The sequence below is a fragment of the Budorcas taxicolor genome, chromosome 15 (genome assembly GCF_023091745.1).
Source record: "Budorcas taxicolor isolate Tak-1 chromosome 15, Takin1.1, whole genome shotgun sequence".
Lineage (NCBI taxonomy): Eukaryota > Metazoa > Chordata > Mammalia > Artiodactyla > Bovidae > Budorcas > Budorcas taxicolor.
This window is the reverse complement of record NC_068924.1, coordinates 55,197,266-55,215,409: the sequence shown is the minus strand read 5'-3', so window position 1 is coordinate 55,215,409 and position 18,144 is coordinate 55,197,266. Positions and strand designations below refer to the sequence as shown.

Genomic DNA, 18,144 nt, shown 5'->3' with positions numbered 1-18,144 from the left:
TTAAACAACTCAATGTTAGAAGCTAGTAATCTGCACTCTAAATGCAAAATTAGAAAATGTAACATCACTGAATTTAAAAGACAGCATGTTTTTTTATTTTTTATTTTTATTTTTCCCTGAGGAACAGGGATTCCCTCGTTTTCAATGTATATTGGTACACATTGCAGCTTGAAGCTGGGGAAGAGGGTTGAGAGAGATCAACAAAAACAAATTCACTTGAGCTACCAAGTAGAGGTGGTCACTTTGGAATGAAGAAAGAAATGAGTTTCTCCTGCATACTCTTTCTGGGAACCACCAGGGATGTTGGCAGCTCCCAAGCTAACAATCAAGTCACACCACTTACTTCTTTTTGTTGTTGTTGTTGGCAAAGTAATGTCTCTGCTTTTTATTTTTATTTATTTTTTTTATTTTTTATTTTTACTTTATTTTACTTTACAATACTGTATTGGTTTTGCCATACCTTGACATGAATCCACCACGGGTGTACATGCGCTCCCAAACATGAACCCCCCTCCCACCTCCCTCCCCATAAAATCTCTCTGGGTCATGACCGTGCACCAGCCCCAAGCATGCTGTATCCTGCATTGGACATAGACTGGCGATTCGATTCCCACATGATAGTATACATGTTACAATGCCATTCCACCAAATCATCCCACCCTCTCCCTCTCCCTCTGAGTCCAAAAGTCCGTTATACACATCTGTGTCCCTTCTGCTGTCCCGCATACAGGGTAGTCATTGCCATCTTTCTAAATTCCATATATATGTGCCAGTATACTGTATTGGTGTTTTTCTTTCTGGCTTACTTCACTCTGTATAATCGGCTCCAGTTTCATCCATCTCATCAGAACTGATTCAAATGAATTCTTTTTAATGGCTGAGTAATACTCCATTGTGTATATGTGCCACAGCTTTCTTATCCATTCGTCTGCTGATGGACGTCTAGGTTGTTTCCATGTCCTGGCTATTATAAACAGTGCTGCAATGAACATTGGGGTACATGTGTCTCTTTCAATTCTGGTTTCCTCAGTGTCTATGCCCAGCAGTGGGATTGCTGGGTCATAAGGTAGTTCTATTTGCAATTTTTTAAGGAATCTCCACACTGTTCTCCATAGTGGCTATACTAGTTTGCATTCCCACCAACAGTGTAGGAGGGTTCCCTTTTCTCCACACCCTCTCCAGCATTTATTGCTTGCAGATCCCCCTCCTCTTCGCTGTATAACTCCGTAAATACCTCTGAGCGGTCCAGACTATGGAGCGCACATAAGGAAGTGACTACTGGCTAGCTTGCTCTCTCCTCTTTTGATCTCACCACATCTCATTCCAGTCACCTCTAACTACCCCCTCCCTCTTCGCTTCTCCTTGTAACTCTGTGGAAAAACTGCAACTTCATGAATCATGAGTATTTAAAAATACATGCTGTCTGTAAAAGCATGTATTTTTAAATACTCATGATTCATGAAGTTGCAGTTTTTCCATATTTGACATTGTTTTACTTGACCTCTTTGCAAACATGATAAAGGCATACCAGCTACAGATATTCATCCAACTTTGAAAGAGCATTTCACAGCCAGGTTTTATATCTAGCTAGGCCCCTGGTGCCTGGTGATACTACGGTCAACTGGAGCTTCATTCCTGGCTTCATGATAGAGGCGAACACGTACTTCCTGTGTGCTGTCTTAACCCCTTCAGAAGCTCTGATGTTTCTCTAAGCTGAATGAATGATAGGCTGATGCTGGGAGATGCAAAAATAATGGGTATGAGTTACAAATTCCTGGAGAGATATAAACACAAGACAAATGTGTCAAATGACTGAGATACTTGAATGATGAGGTGGGGGGAAAGGAGTCTGGGCATCTAATTACATTATGCATTAGAGGAAATGTTAATATTTGGATTGGCAAACTGTCAAAAATAAGATTCCTGGAACTGAATGGAAAGGTTTGCATTACTGGAGTCATTGTTAGGCTACCAGTAGTAACTTGCTACCAAGTCACTTCAGTCATGTCCGACTCTGTGCGACCCCGTAGACGGCAGCCCACCAGGTTCCCCCGTCCCTGGGATTCTCCAGGCAAGAACACTGGAGTGGGTTGCCATTTCCTCCTCCAATGCATGAAAGTAAAAAGTGAAAGTGAAAGTGAAGTTGCTCAATCGTGTCCGACTCTTTGCGACCCCATGGACTGCAGCCTACCAGGCTCCTCCGTCCATGGGATTTTCCAGGCAAGAGTACTGGAGTGGGGTGCCATTGCCTTCTCCAAATAGTAACTTGGGAGAATTATTAATGAAGGGTTCTGTGCAAACTGTAACACCTTCATGGATATTTTGAACAAGATTTTTGTTTATTTTTGGTTTCTTATCAGAAAACAACTAACACAAGTAACCTCTTTCAGGATTAATTACTTTTTATGGGAAAGACCTTTGCACCCTGATTGAGCATATCTGTTCTGATGAAATGCTTTTCTCGATGTTGTATGTGAAATGAACCTGCTGGTGGCTGTCTTCCTTTAATTAGGAGACTTAATAAGCCAACATTGTGTCTAAGCCACAGACACACAAAGAGGTATTACTTAAAAAACACACGACTAATTCACAGTCATTCAGAGTGCTATTATAAATAACACAGCTCATCCTTTAAACAAATTATGAAAAAGTGTCTCAGCGAAGTCTTCAGAGAGAGATCAATATACATGTTTTAGGCTAGACATTCTTAATTCTGGCTATACTTAATATTTATCTGGGGAACAGTTAAAAGAATGGATCCTGATTTCTATCCTTAGATCAATTAAAACTGACTCTCTGGAAGTGGGTCCCAGGAAGTTTTAAAAGCTCTAGGTGACTTGAGAATGCCTGATGTAGGCAATGCAGCCAGGCCACCAGTGTGTGTACTACTGAAAATTCAGGGCTCAACTTCCACAGATTACAAATAAATTCAGTCTGAGGTTATAAAATACTTGTTGGGGCAGACACAAGTGTTGGGGTATCACTCTTTAGTAAAACTATGACTTCATGTTATTTCTATTCAGTTTATGAAAAGAAAAGGCCCTTGTTTCAAGGAATTGCTCTTATGCAAATCCAACAAGTATGAATCCCTCATTCAAATGAAGCAAACTTGCATTGTAACTGCAAAAGGCAAATGAGTATATTGAGTATAATTGTCTCTGTTATAGAAAAAATAAATAAAAATTATACTGTCTACTAATGGAGGATCAGGATAAAATCTTTCAGTACCACCATTATTCCAAATGTTACAACCAGTTCCAAACATCAGTTTTGAAAACTATGCATAGAATTGTGTGCTATTTTGACTGAAATATGAGCATTTTTCTCAACTTATAAAAAGTTTTGATGTCAATATTTTTCTTTACATATTCTTATTATATAACATTTGTATATATCTTGCTTAGAGAAAAAAAGAAAATACAGACAGCAAGAAGATATATAACAATCCCAAATAACCACTTGTGGAGATGATATTCATTATCAGCTAGTATAATGGTATATTTCTTTCCAGTTCTTTTGCAATATTTTTTAACTAAAATAAGAGGCACTCTGCATTTATATTTGGAGAAGGAAATGGCAACCCACTCCAGTACTCTTGCCTGGAAAATCCCATGGACGGAGGAGCCTGGTAGGCTACAGTCCATGGGGTCGCAAAGAGTCGGACACGACTGAGCGACTTCACTTTCACTTTTTACTTTCATGCATTGGAGGAGGAAATGGCAACCCACTCCAGTGTTCTTGCCTGGAGAATCCCAGGGACAGAGGAGCCTGGTGGGCTGCCGTCTATGGGGTCACACAGAGTCGGACACGACTGAACCGACTGTAAATGCAGTAGCATTTACATTAAACTGTTTTCCCCTCTTGGCAACAAATTTCTAAACGTTCCATAATATAGTGTATTAATGAGTATGTGATATTTTAGCATGTAGATATTTCACAATTTATCTACTCTCCCATTACTAAAATATTCAATTTGCTTCCATTTTTATGAATTTTTTTGTTTTATTGCTTAATTTTTAGAATAAATTTTCAAGTTTTGGGGGCTTTTTTCCTGAAGTATAGTTGATTTAAAATGTTGTATTAATTTCTGCTTTACAGCAAAGGACTCAGTTATACACATACATTCTCTTTATATGTTTTCCCAGTATGGTTTGTCCTGAGGTCTTGAATATGGTTCCCTGTGCTATACAGTGGGACCTTGTGGCTTATCTATCCTGTATGTCATAGTTCACATCTACTAATCACAAACTCCCAGCCCATTCCTACCCATTCCCCTCCCTTTGGTAAACACAGGTCTGTTCCCTAGGTCTGTGAGTCTGTTTCTGTTTCACAGATAGGTTCATCTGCGCCTTATGTTAGATTCCACAGATAAGTGATATCATATGGTATCTCTTCTCTTTCTGACTTGACTTCACTAAATATCATAATTCTAATAGCATCTATGTTATTAGATGTCATCTGCAAATGCACTAATTTGTTCTTTTTATGGCTGAGTTGTGTTTCATTGTATCTATGTACCATATCTTCTTTATCTATTCATCTGTCAATGGACATTTAGGTTGTCTCTATGTCTTGGCTATTATGAATAGTGCTGCTATGAACACAGAGGGGTATGTATCTTTTTGAATTATATTTATATTTAATGGCTATCCACTCCAGTATTCTTGCCTGGAGAATCCAATGCACAGAGGAGCCTGGTGGGTTACAGTCCATGGGATCACAGAGTCAGACATGACTGAGAGGCTAACACTTTCTCTTTATCCTGATACATGCCCAGGAGTGGGACTGCTGGATCAGATGGTAATTCTATTTTTTAGTTTTCTGAGGAACCTCCATACCGTTTTCCATAGTGACTGTACCAACTTACATTCCTGCCAACAGTGTAGGAGGCTTCCCTCTTTTCCATACCATCTCCAATATTTGTAGAGTTTTGCATGATGGCTATTCTGACTGGTGTGAGGTAGTATAATTTGCTTCTGTTTTTCAATTTGATAATGACTATAAAGAAAAGCTGTAAGAAAAAATGTTTTTAATTTCTAATATTATTTTTCTTGGGATAAATTTTTAGATGTAAAATTGGGTACTGAGTCTCCACAGTAAGTAGGCCACAGATTTCCCCCTCTGTTCTATATGATAAAATACCTCATCAGAGAATCATTTATCATTAACTTGTTGATAGTGTGAAGAAGCAGAGTTCAAGGTGGCTGAATGAGCTTTCAGGTATGTTTGTTGGCCCCTCCTCTGGAGACTTCAGATAACTAATAAAAAATAAAAATCTACCAGAGTGTTCTAGAAGGCAAAACTCTGATGGAAGTGTTAACTAATGGAGCAGCTTAGCCTAGAATATGTTCAGAGGTAAGAAGAGACAGTGACTTTCCTTAGACAAATCCTAGAGATGTCTGGACTCAAAGATGGAAGATAAACAGAGGGAAAGAATGAAAATTGAGGGTGAAAACATGATGAGAACTGAAACAGGCAATAAAAAACAAAACAATAGAACAGGCAAACAGAAACCATTTCTCTACAGAAATTCACAGCATAAGAGAGTAATGCAGGCATTGGCACTTTAGAGTACAGTCCTCAATCTGACATGGGTGGATCATCTAAGTAACAGTTCCTTCACCAATAGATGCTTTCTGTTTCTAAGACTTGTCCTTGTATCCAGCTTTGAGTCAGTCTTTCCTAAATGTAAACAGAGGACCAAAAATCACTAGAAATTTGAGAAAATTCTACAGCTAAAAATGATCCCTGGGAAAACATGCTAAAATTTACAACACAAAGGAAAACTTAGGATAATAGCTAAGTGTTGTTAGAGATCAGAGACGCTGTATTTATGAAACAGAATAGGATACTTTGAAAAGTTACATTCTGAAAACAAAAAACAGTCTTGGAAACTAAGTATACATATAGTGTTGCATTCCCCGCCCTGCCCCCTACCCCACACACACACATAAATGAAAAGAGATTTTGAGGAAAAATGCCAGGAATCTTCCTGAACTGAGGCAGAAATCAAAACCATGAGATGAGAGAAAATGTCAGGCTTTTAACTGGATTTCCCGAAAGAGAAAAAGAAGGAAAGCGAAAGTGCATAAATTGTAGATAAAGTATCACAGAAGTGGAAAGGAGGCATAAGACAAATATAAAGGACAAATGATCTCTAGAGTGGGATGAACTAAAACACATACACAAATATATAAATATAATGTTGTATAATTTTATAACAAAAAATATAATCAAAAGGTACACAGAGAAGAAAAATCAACTACAAAGGAATTTATAACAGTAATAACAAATGTTAGATGACATTGAATCAATCACCAAGTTTCATATGAAATCATTTTTAATGCAGAATTTTATAAACAAAGAAATAATCAAATGTAAGAACCAACAGAAGTCATCTCAGATATAGAATAACTTTAAAAGATTGCATCTCACTTCAATATTCACAGGTAGTTGTTTAAGGATACCTTCTGAAAAAAAATGAGAATGAAAACCAAGAAAGAAGAATATGTGGGGAAATTAGAAAATGGAATTAATGCAGTAATTCAATGAAAGTCAATGGACACCACTTAAGAATTTCTTAAGGAAGAATGAGATAAAGGATATAAAAACAAGAAGCTGAAGTATAATGGAAGTATTTAGAAAAAGGAATATTTTTCTTTTCGAGAAAAAATTTAGATGATCTAGGAAAATAAAACTAACAGAAGTCTGTGACATTATATAAGCAACAAAATAAACGTAATGTAACATGACTTTGAGTATTTGATAGAGGGTGGGTGCGGGGGGCCAGTGTGAGGGACTCCGCCCATGGTAAATATTATGAGGAAGGAAGCTTGGCATACGCAAAGGCGTGATCAAGCCTCAGGAAACCCCCTGTTCCCGAGCATCAAATCCCAAAACCAGAGTCTGTTTTATGCTCTCACCTACACCTCTGACTTTACGGGGGGCTCTCCCCCATAACCGTTTCTCTCGGAGAAAGAGTAAACATGCAGCTCCAAGGCAATAAAAATTCCAGGGCGTGACAAGAGTGTTTCAGCTTACGGACTGCTCTGAAGGTTATCTAGCCCACCAGTATAGGTTCGTCTGGCCGCATGTGATTGTTTACAGCCTCCCAATCTGAGAGGCACGAGATGTTTTAGACTTACTAAAGGCAAATTCTTTACAGGAGTTGGAAATTATTAGTATAGTGGCTTGATTAGGAATTATATTGGTGAAGGGTTTTTCATCTGTTGTGTCAATAATTGCTGCTAATTCCCTGCTCTGGATGGGACAAGGGTGTTTCAGGTCAAACCTCTCTGCTGACAGACTAGCTTGTGTGACAGGATTATCCATACTCCTGCCACTACACACATGATTGTTTACTACCTCTCAACCATAAACAGCACAGAGAGCTTTGGAGTATTTTGAGAGTCTTAATTAGCATAGGGCTTTTTCTCATTGCTGAGTCAATGATTGCCACCAGGCCTCCATATCCTTAGACACCTGGGAATATATTAATCAATGTATTTGGAATATAGAAAAGGAAATATAGTAGTTTTTAAGGTTAGCAATACTAGACTTTTTGAGTTAATGAATTTTCTCTTTTGTAATAGATCACTGTACTTTGTTATAAATCACTGTGTCCTTGCTATGTAAAAATGTAACTTTATCACTACCTTAAGACTAAATAGATCTTAAGGGAACATTGGTGAAAGGATTTTCATTTGTTGGGCTGATGTTTGCTGCTAAATCTCCATACTCCCTGCCCTTATAATGAATATAACTAACATATAGGAGAAATAAGTATTAACCTTTAAGCATATAGGAGAAATAAGTATTAACCATTAAGATTAATCATGTTAACCTTGGGTTAAATAAATTCCTTTCTTGATTGTAACTCACTACACCCTCACCCTATAGGAATGTAACTTTATTTGGAGGGTGGTGCCTGGTTTAAGAAAAAACAGCCTTGGAAAAAATAAGTTTTTTGGTTATCAGAAAGAAAGGATCATAAAATGTCAGCGGGTCTCATGGCCAGAAGATGATGTAATATTCCTAAGACCTTTTTTTTACATTTATGTGAAGCACCTGATTTTGATAAAGGTCAGGACTGCTGACCCCCGCGTGACTCTGTATTCATCCCTATGTGTAACAAAAGGTATATAAGCAAACCCAAAAATAAAGAAATCGGATCAGTTTCTGGAAAGACTGATACCCCCATGTCGTTCTTTCTTGCTCACTGTTTTTCTGGCTGAATTCCCATCTGGAGCATGGATGCTATTCCACGTAGACCAAGTTATTCAGCCTCTTTTTCTCCACTAATCTTCCTACTACACTATCCGTTTCTAATCTCTCTATATATCTGTAATTAAATATGTATTTTTCCAAGGACACTGACTCCGTCCCCACCTTCGAATCACCCTGGATCCACCAGGGCTGGACCCCAGCATGTGGTGCCTGAACAGGGACTTGAACCCTGGACCCTCAGATTAAAATATATATACTATTTAAAGTTACAAATTTAATCTGAAGCGATTTAAAATTTTAAATGGCAGTTTAACTGAAAAGAATGAAAGGCTATACAAATGGACTAATAAGCCTTCATCTAGCACAAGAAATCAACATATAATACTGAAATTTGATAAATCTATACCTACTAGTATAAATTTATTTATTCATAGAGAAATGAAGGAAATTTCCAAAAGACTAATAGCAAATTTTTTTCTTTTTTCAGGTATAGGATTGTTGTTCATTTAAAACTTTCTATGTTTGATTTTCAAACTGTATATGACATAGCTTAACAATACTTGAACCTTTTATTCTCACCCATCAAATATTAAAGACTAAACATGAAATTTTTTCTTAAAAAATAATGTTTTAATTTGAAGACAGTTTGCTTTTGGAGTGGAAGAAAGGAGGAAGAAAATATCAAAAATCAACTCACCCAAGCAAAAATCACTGAGGTCGGTGAAAGAACATTTGAGCACAGAATCTTTTCTCTCTTCCTCAGTGTTAACTGGAACAACAGCAAAAAGACTTTGTAGGTTTGGGGACTAAACACATAACAATGATTAGAAAAATAACCGTGGTGACTAATATCCAAATGACTGCCAAATGTGAAGAAATGTTTTTAAGTTAATGAGTTGAAACGAGAAAGACACCTGTCTTACATTTAGCACTTTGATTCTCTTAAACAATTAGCCACTTTCCTTACTGGCCATGGATGTAAGCTATTTAAAATAGGCAGTACTTTCCCAATACAATTGAAAAGAGAATATCAGAATTTTCAATTTACCTAGAGGAGGAAACAAGCTTCAGGAATCATAAGGAAATGAGTTTTCATAACATAAAAGCTTTTAGAGATGGATGGGGGGGTGGGGAACAACACCCATCCACTGAATGACAAGGAGCCTGGTTGTATTTTGACTCCTAACTCTTTTGAAAAGGAGTTATCTAAAGGTATAATGGCATCTCAAATGTGCACTTGTGTGTAGTTTTGGTTGCCAACACTTGTCCAATACATCTTCATGCAACCAAATCTTTATTGCTTTATAGTCAGTATTATTTAAAGTTTTGGGTCTTTTGTTTTAAGGAAACCAAGTTTATTATTGCTGGAATATTCAATTACTGGTAATAAATTTTCACTAGGAATGCTAATGAGCCAGTGATTTGGGTGGCTGGTCTGTCTCCTGCCAACAGAAAGTAGGTCCATATCTGCATGGCATTGCTACTTTTAGGGACATAAAGGGATGAACACACATCTGGCCAAGGAATGGCCTTTTGTCAGACTGGCAGGGGCAACTGTTCCCCTTCCTATGGCAGTCTCCTTTCTGAAAACTCCATAAATACTAAGTGGAAGAAAGGAAGAGAGGGCAAGAGGGAGGGAGAAAGAGACAGAATGTTGGAACACTACTCCTTATAAGTTAAGCAAGAAAGTAGAGCTTACCTTGCTCTGCTTTGTCAGCGGAGATTGAGGTTACAGAAGTGGGATCCTGAGATTCACTCTCAATTGACTGGAAGAGTGAGGTAGACTGGCTCAGGCTCTTTGAGTAAGCATAGCTCTGGGCCAGGCAAGGCAAGGATCTCCGAGATGGTTTTAATGAAGTTTCTTTTGCTATCTCACTCTTGCTCATATTCATACCTGCAAATTCAAAATGGTAAGTTTTAACAATAAGAAATTATCAGAAGAAATCAACAAATAATTTTAATTCTCATGACGGCTGTTTCAGGAAAATACTATTGGAAAGTACCATCTGGGGATTAGAACTAAGTAAATTCTGTTTCTATATTTTCAAGGGAAGTGTTTTGAGATTTTTGTCAAACAGTTATGAGAAATAAACAGCTCCTTTTCCAGTTTTGAGCTTTCACTTTCTGTTAAAGTGCCTGCAAAAGAGAAACTGAGGTTTCAGTTCATTTGGGGAGTTATGAGGACAACAATATGGATTGTCTTTGGATGAATCTGTTTTGGTTTTAAAGCAGTGAAATAAATAAAACCTAATGAACTGACATTCAAATTACTATTATTAACTGGAGCCCTTCTCTTTATACCTTATCCTCCTTTCAACACATGCATAACACATTAATGGGTGGTCAAGAGGCTGGAAAGAGGTAGCATACATAGTTTAGTACAAAAATTGGTCAATAGGCAGGGATCAAGGGACAATACTCCTGTGCTCCATGTAACAGTCCCTCCCCTCACAGAGGACTGATCTGCCAGAAGAAAGAATGTCCCTAGATAGGGCTCTGCCTCCATAACTGGATGTCCCTGTAACTGTATGCTCCCAGCAATGAATGACCCCATGCCCCTGCACATCCCTGTCCCCATCATTCCTCACTTCCTCACATTAATCCCAGGGCATTCCTCAGCCCTGGAATACTGCTGTGCGTATTCTGGCATATGCCTTCTTTTGCACATACTGAGAATTTCTCTAAGAGGAAACACTTACATGTACTATTGCTGGTTTGAAGAACATGAATATTTACGATTTGGATAAATAATGCCAAACTGATCTCCCTGAAAGCTTTATCTTTTCACACTTCCACAAATAGTACAAGATGGAATCCGTTTCCTTATGAAATTTCCTGGCCAACTCTAGACAGTATCCATTGTTTTAATTCTGAATAAAATAAAAAGCCAACAAATAGAAAACTAAAAAATTGTTTTATTCTTTTTGTAACAGATTGAACATGTTTTCATATATTTCATAGCCAATTATAACTCTTCAATGACTAAGCGATTTTATGGTTTTTCTAGTGTGTTGTTAGGCTTTTCCTTGTTATTTTATAGGTACTTAGTATATGTGTGTGTAAATATACAGATAGATACATTGTTCAGTCACTAAGTTGTGTCTGACTCTTTGCAACCCCATGAAATGCAGCACGCCATCCTTCTCCGGCCTTCACTATCTCCCTGAGTTTGCTCAAACTCATGTCCATTGAGTCAGTGATGCCTTTCAACCATCTTATCCTCTGTTGCTCCCTTCTCCTCTTGCCCTCAATTTTCCCCATCATCAGGGTCTTTTCCAATGAGTCAGCTCTTCGCATCAGGTAGCCAAAGTATTGGAGCTTCAGCCTCAGCATCAGTCCTTCCAATGAATATTCAGGGTTGATTTCCTTTAGGATTGACTGGTTTGATCTTGCTGTCCAAGGGACTCTGAAGAGTCTTCTCCAGCATGACAGTAATTATCATATTTATTACAAGACAAACAAGTTAACTAAACTCCACCTACATTGTTCTGGTCAATACTTTTTAGCTATTTTATAATCAGCTCATGAATTAACTCCAGATTTCTAAGAACTTATCAAATGCATGAATTCAAATAAAGACAAGCAGAGGTACCAATGTGCACTGTCCTTTGAGAAAAATGAGAATCTTGGGGAAAAAATGACAATTTTTGAAAGTGGTTCTATAGAAATAAGACATGATTGAATAGATGAAATGCAGATAAATCTACCAGTATGGATTTTATCTTCCTGTTTTATTTTAAAAATGTATTTAATTAGTTTCAAATAATTATCAGGGTGCAAATAAAATGTGAACTAGAAAGGGATGCAAGAAAGAATTATAAATTGATCCAGTCTCTGGCGACTAACACTTTCACTTTCTTTCACTTAGCTTTCTGGGATTCCATAACAGTAAGAAAGGAAAACACCCTTTTGAAGAGGGATTCCCTAAGGCCTACAAAACTTATATTGAAATCCTACTCAAATATCATACAATCTCCCTTAGTTAAGGACTGAATAGAGTTTTCTATGCTACATCCAAGGAACTACACAGGAAAAATCTGTCCTAGTAAGGTTTTATACCTGTGAATCTTTTGTAATATGGTCTAATATTTTATTTCATTTAGAAAACACTAACATTTAATATTAAATGATCTGTTTTTGTTACAGGGCTCTGGCTGAAAATTGTCTTTTACCATAGAAGAAGATATAAGTAAATGAATAAACATTCTTTGGAGGGTTAGTACACAGATGGAAGATGGTAATAGTTACTAGTAAAGATATTAGAAAAAGAGAGCAATGCCTTGGTCCTCTGAGAATGGCCTTAATGGGGACTCTACAATAATACTAGTTACCTTAATCTACTGAACCCAGAAAGTATGTTCAACAACTGCTGAGCTAATGATGACAATCACACTGGTGCCTGCGTGCATGTACATGCTAAGTAACTTCAGTCTGTCGACTCTTTGCAAGCCTATGGACTGTAGTCTGCCAGGCTCCTCTGTCCATGGGGATTCTCCAGGCAAGAATACTGGAGTGGGTTGCCACTTCCTCCTCCAGGGAAATCGTCCCGATCCAGGGATCAAACCAGCATCTCTTAAGTCTCCTGCATTGGCGGCCAGGTTCTTTATCACTAGCACCGCCTGCGAAGGCCACCACACATGTAGATATTATTATTTTATGAACCAGGTGAGACTAAGCTTTATGCTCATCAGTGCTATCAGTATTTTCTATCATTTGATTCATCTCTATATTCATCTAGTCACAGAAAAGACATTACTTAGGTTTTTGCTCTCTGTAGGCTCCATGTTGATATTAGGTATACAGTGGTGAATAAGGTTGACCTATAATTTCTGCCCTCATGGGACTTTCACTCAAGCAGAGTGTCAGACATTGATCAAAAAATATGTATATGCTTCTATAATTGTCTGAAACGCTATGAAAATACAGGCATAGTTATATAATGAAGAATTATAAGAAGGTCTTTCTTTATAAAGTGATCAGGGATATTTTCTCTGAAGAAGTGACAATGTTAGGCAAAAAAAAAAAAAAAAAAAAACCAGGAAAAGAAGCCTAACATATAGAAAGGTGTCTATGTATGTTTGTGTTAATGTTTATATGTATGTGTCTGTGGGGAGTGCTTTTAGGTAAAGATAATAACGTGTAAAAGCCCTGAGGTAGAAAGACTGAAACATATTTATAGAACTGAAAAAAAAACAACTACGGTATAGTAAGTGAAAGAGGCATAAATGAGCTATAGCTGCAGTCCAGGTAGGGGATAAAAATTCCCTATGGTTCTTTGGAGAATTCTGCATATGCTTATGTTCCCATTATTTTTCACAGATTTATCTGCCTTATGTCCTTTTTTTTTGAATAACTGCATTTGCCAAAATTTATAAAATAGCTTTAAACATACTTCAAATGGGAAATGAAAATGTGAGAAGCAATGAAATTTACCTACTCTAGGTCATAAATCAAGCAGTTGGCAGAAAGCTGAATGTGAAAGTGAGAGTCATTGGATTCCAGAATCCATAATCTATGCAGAATGCTCCCCACATGGCTCTTCACAAACCCCAATCCTAGACGAGTGGTTACCATGGTTTCACTTAGTAAAAATATCACACACATTTTCAGCAGAGGGCTCTGAATGTAGAAACCACAGAGCCAGAGCAAACTTCAGAACCTATAATTCTATATCCACAATCTTAGCCAACGCTGAAATATGCTGGTGAAAAACCAATGTGTGCTGTTCGGCACACAGTAACTGCGATGTCTACCCATCATCTGACAAGTTGCTGTTCTTGTGCTGATCTATAAAATAATTGTAGTTGTTTAGTCATTAAGTCACATCTGGTCTTTTGTGACCTTATGGCCTGTAGCCCACCAGGCTTCTCTGTCCATGGGATTTCCCAGGCAAGAATACTGGAGTGGGTTGCCATTTATTTTTCCAGGGAATGTTCCTCACCCAGGGATCAAACCCACATCTCCTGCACTTCAGGTAGATTCTTTACCACTGGGCCACCTGGGAAGCCCTAAAATAACAGATAGGAATAATACACAAGCTGCTATGAGTAGACACGGTATGTAACTGGGTGGCACAGATAAGTATCTGCTATTATTTATAAACCTAATTGTTATTTTTCCATTTCCATCATTAAGTTAACAACGTGTGTAACTGAGTTATATAACATAAATATTATGATGCTTAAACCTAATTTTTATTCATTCAGTTTTCTAATATTTAATAATTCCAACAAGTATTGAATTCTTTTTCTGGACCAGGACTTAACTCAGTGTTTGGCAAAAATGCTGCTCACCATCAGGAGATGTTTATATACATAAAAGTAGTTCTTTTTATTAGAAACATATAAAAATATGGATAAGTCACCATAAAACCACCAAAGAGGAACTCCTAATCCAAGAGGTAGTAACAGTGAAGTCCTGACTGTGAGGTAATCTGAGCTGATTCTTTCTGAACTATTCCTTCTCCTACAATTTTATTTATAATTCTTGGATTTAGTACATTTTCTATAAAGGATTATGCATATAAGGTAAGAAATTCTGTGTAAGACTCTCCATAAACATGTAACTGTGGGAAACATTTGTTAAAAGCAACATAAGAAAATTGAGAAAACAATGTTGATGATACACATATCCTTCCTAAAGCTCTGCCTTTTTCTTCCCCATTGACCTTTAAAGCAGAACTTTCTCATTTATTAAACAATTGAGTGTTTTCAAAACTATCATACTGATAGGCTTTGCTAGAAACCAATAACATCTAAGCTGAAAGTGTGATATCCTAATGTTCTAAAAAGTACAGTTTCTTTTCAAATTTCCACATCAAACACCATCACATTCTGCTTGGCATAACCAGCAATATCTGTTCTTTCTTTGGCATGATTAACACTAACTACTCCCACAGCACATTCAGGCCTATTTTCTTCTGTATTCTAAAGTTCCATTTCTTTTCCTGTATGACTTTACCTGGTACCCTTGAATATTTGACAGTTACCTATTTAAAGCTAATAACTAGAAAAGAGACCACAGTAACATGTCAGTTTTGGTAAACATATGCAGCTCTTAAGTTCAAGGTTAAACCTGTAGAAGCATGAAGATGTGTTTTTCCTATATTTGGAACAGCTTTTTCTAAAGCAACAATTAGTACTACTTCCAACTGTTCTAAGAGGACTTAATAAATGCTCACATATTTAAAAGGATCTCATGAAAAGACTATTTCACTTGGGTATTCACAAAGGTCCAATTGCAAATAAGGTATTTTCTAGAAATACATTCACATAAGACATCTGACATCAAAGAAGGTGAAGTTCTGACTGCGATACTACTTAACTCAATGAGCTTCCAGATGATAAAAAATTTTAATTGGAAAAATAGGTCCTTTGAAAGCTTCGAAGAGAAAATTGAAGAGTAAAAAAATCTTTGTTGTTTTTGGTGCAAAATACACATTTTTCAAAAGACCCACCACTCTTTTATAAAATTTCAAAAAAATTAATTCATCCTTAGGACTCGTGAATATATATATATATATATATTTAATATATATAAAATAAATGCATATTTATAAATATATAATATATATATATAATATATGCATATTTTATAGATCAAACTTTGGCATTTCTGCCAAGTAAATTGTTAGAAGAATTTTGGGATATTTGTAGCAAAAGAACACAATATTGTTATCTAACGAATTTCATATTATGTCCATAAGAGGAAATTTTTTTAAATTTACTCTTTCCATACATCTCGCCCTCTCCTCCCCTCTCGCATGTCTGTAAGTCTATTCTCTATGTCTGTTTCTCCATTGCTTCCCTGTAAATAAATTCTTCAGAAACATTTTTCTAGATTCCATATATGTCTGTTAGAATATGATATTTATCTTTCTCTTTCTGACTCACTTCACTCTGTATAACAGGTTCTAGGTTCATCTAGAGGTTCATTTTTCTAGCGGAAGTTTTTAAAATAAATTTAAAAATAAATATATTTGTCTCTTTTTCTAGTCTCAAGATGAATTATGCTGTTTAGTAAGATTTTATACCTTTATCAGAAGTACTTTAGAACTGATGGCCTGAGGAGGGGTGGTGTCTTATGATGCTATTTAATTTTATAAACTCCAAACACAGTTTTTGATATTAGTGGATACAATCAAAGCATATCTACCTAAATAATAAGCTTTAAATCAAATCCCTTATGATTATACAGTGGAAGTGAGAAATAGATTTAAGGGACTAGATCTGATAGATAGAGTGCCTGATGAACTATGGAATGAGGTTCGTGACATTGTACAGGAGACAGGGATCAAGACCATCCCCATGGGAAAAAATTCAAAAAAGCAAAATGCCTGTCTGGGGAGGCCTTACAAATAGCTGTGAAAAGAAGAGAGGTGAAAAGCAAAGGAGAAAAGGAAAGATATAAGCATCTGAATGCAGAGTTCCAAAGAATAGCAAGAAGAGATAAGAAAGCCTTCTTCAGCGATCAATGCAAAGAAATAGGGGAAAAGAACAGAATGGGAAAGACTAGAGATCTCTTCAAGAAAATTAGAGATACCAAGGGAACATTTCATGCAAAGATGGGCTCGATAAAGGACAGAAATGGTATGGACCTAACAGAAGCAGAAGATATTAAGAAGAGGTGGCAAGAATACACAGAAGAACTGTACAAAAAAGATCTTCACGACCCAGAGAATCATGATGATGTTATCACTCATCTAGAGCCAGACATCTTGGAAAGTGAAGTCAAGTGGGCCTTAGAAAGCATCACTACGAACAAAGCTAGTGGAGGTGATGGAATTCCAGTTGAGCTATTTCAAATCCTGAAAGATGGTGCTGTGAAAGTGCTGAACTCAATATGCCAGCAAATTTGGAAAACTCAGCAGTGGCCACAAGACTGGAAAAGGTCAGTTTTCATTCCAATCCCAAAGAAAGGCAATGACAAAGAATGCTCAAACTACCACACAATTGCATTCATCTCACATGCTAGTAAAGTAATGCTCAAAATTCTCCAAGCCAGGCTTCAGCAATACATGAACCGTGAACTCCCTGATGTTGAAGCTGGTTTTAGAAAAGGCAGAGGAAACAGAGATCAAATTGCCAACATCTGCTGGATCGTGGAAAAAGCAAGAGAGTTCCAGAAAAAACATCTATTTCTGCTTTATTGACTATGCCAAAGCCTTTGACTGTGTGGATCACAATAAACTGTGGAAAATTCTGAAAGAGATGGGAATACCAGACCACCTGACCTGCCTCTTGAGAAACCTATATGCAGGTCAGGAAGCAACAGTTAGAACTGGACATGGAACAACAGACTGGTTTCAAACAGGAAAAAGAGTATGCTAAGGCTGTATATTGTCAACCTGCTTATTTAACTTCTATGCAGAGTACATCATGAGAAACGCTGGGCTGGAAGAAACACAAGCTGGAATCAAGATTGCCAGGGGAAATATCAATAACCTCAGATAAGCAGATGATACCACCCTTATGGCAGAAAGTGAAGAGGAACTGAAAAGCCTCTTGATGAAAGTGAAAGAGGAGAGTGAAAAAGTTGGCTTAAATCTCAACGTTCAGAAAATGAAGATCATGGCATCTGGTCCCATCACTTCATGGGAAATAGATGGGGAAACAGTGGAAACAGTTTCAGACTTTATTTTTTGGGGCTCCAAAATCACTGCAGATGGTGATTGCAGCCATGATACTAAAAGACGCTTACTCCTTGGAAGAAAAGTTATGACCAACCTAGATAGTATATTCAAAAGCAGAGACATTACTTGGCCGACTAAGGTCCATTTAGTCAAGGCTATGGTTTATCCTGTGGTCATGTATGGATGCGAGTGTTGGACTGTGAAGAAGGCTGAACACTGAAAAATTGATGCTTTTGAACTGTGGTGTTGGAGAAGACTCTTGAGAGTCTCTAGGACTGCAAGGAGAT

General features: G+C 37.1%; 1 protein-coding gene across 1 annotated transcript in view; it reads right to left on the bottom strand.

Annotated features, from left to right (window-relative positions):
- ANO3 (anoctamin 3) overlaps positions 1-18,144 on the bottom strand; it is a 445,447-nt gene that overhangs the window by 207,966 nt on the left and 219,337 nt on the right. Inside the window, 2 exon segments of the mRNA XM_052652757.1 lie at positions 8,924-8,995; positions 9,926-10,120. Of these exon segments, the coding sequence (XP_052508717.1) occupies positions 8,924-8,995; positions 9,926-10,120 (267 nt within the window).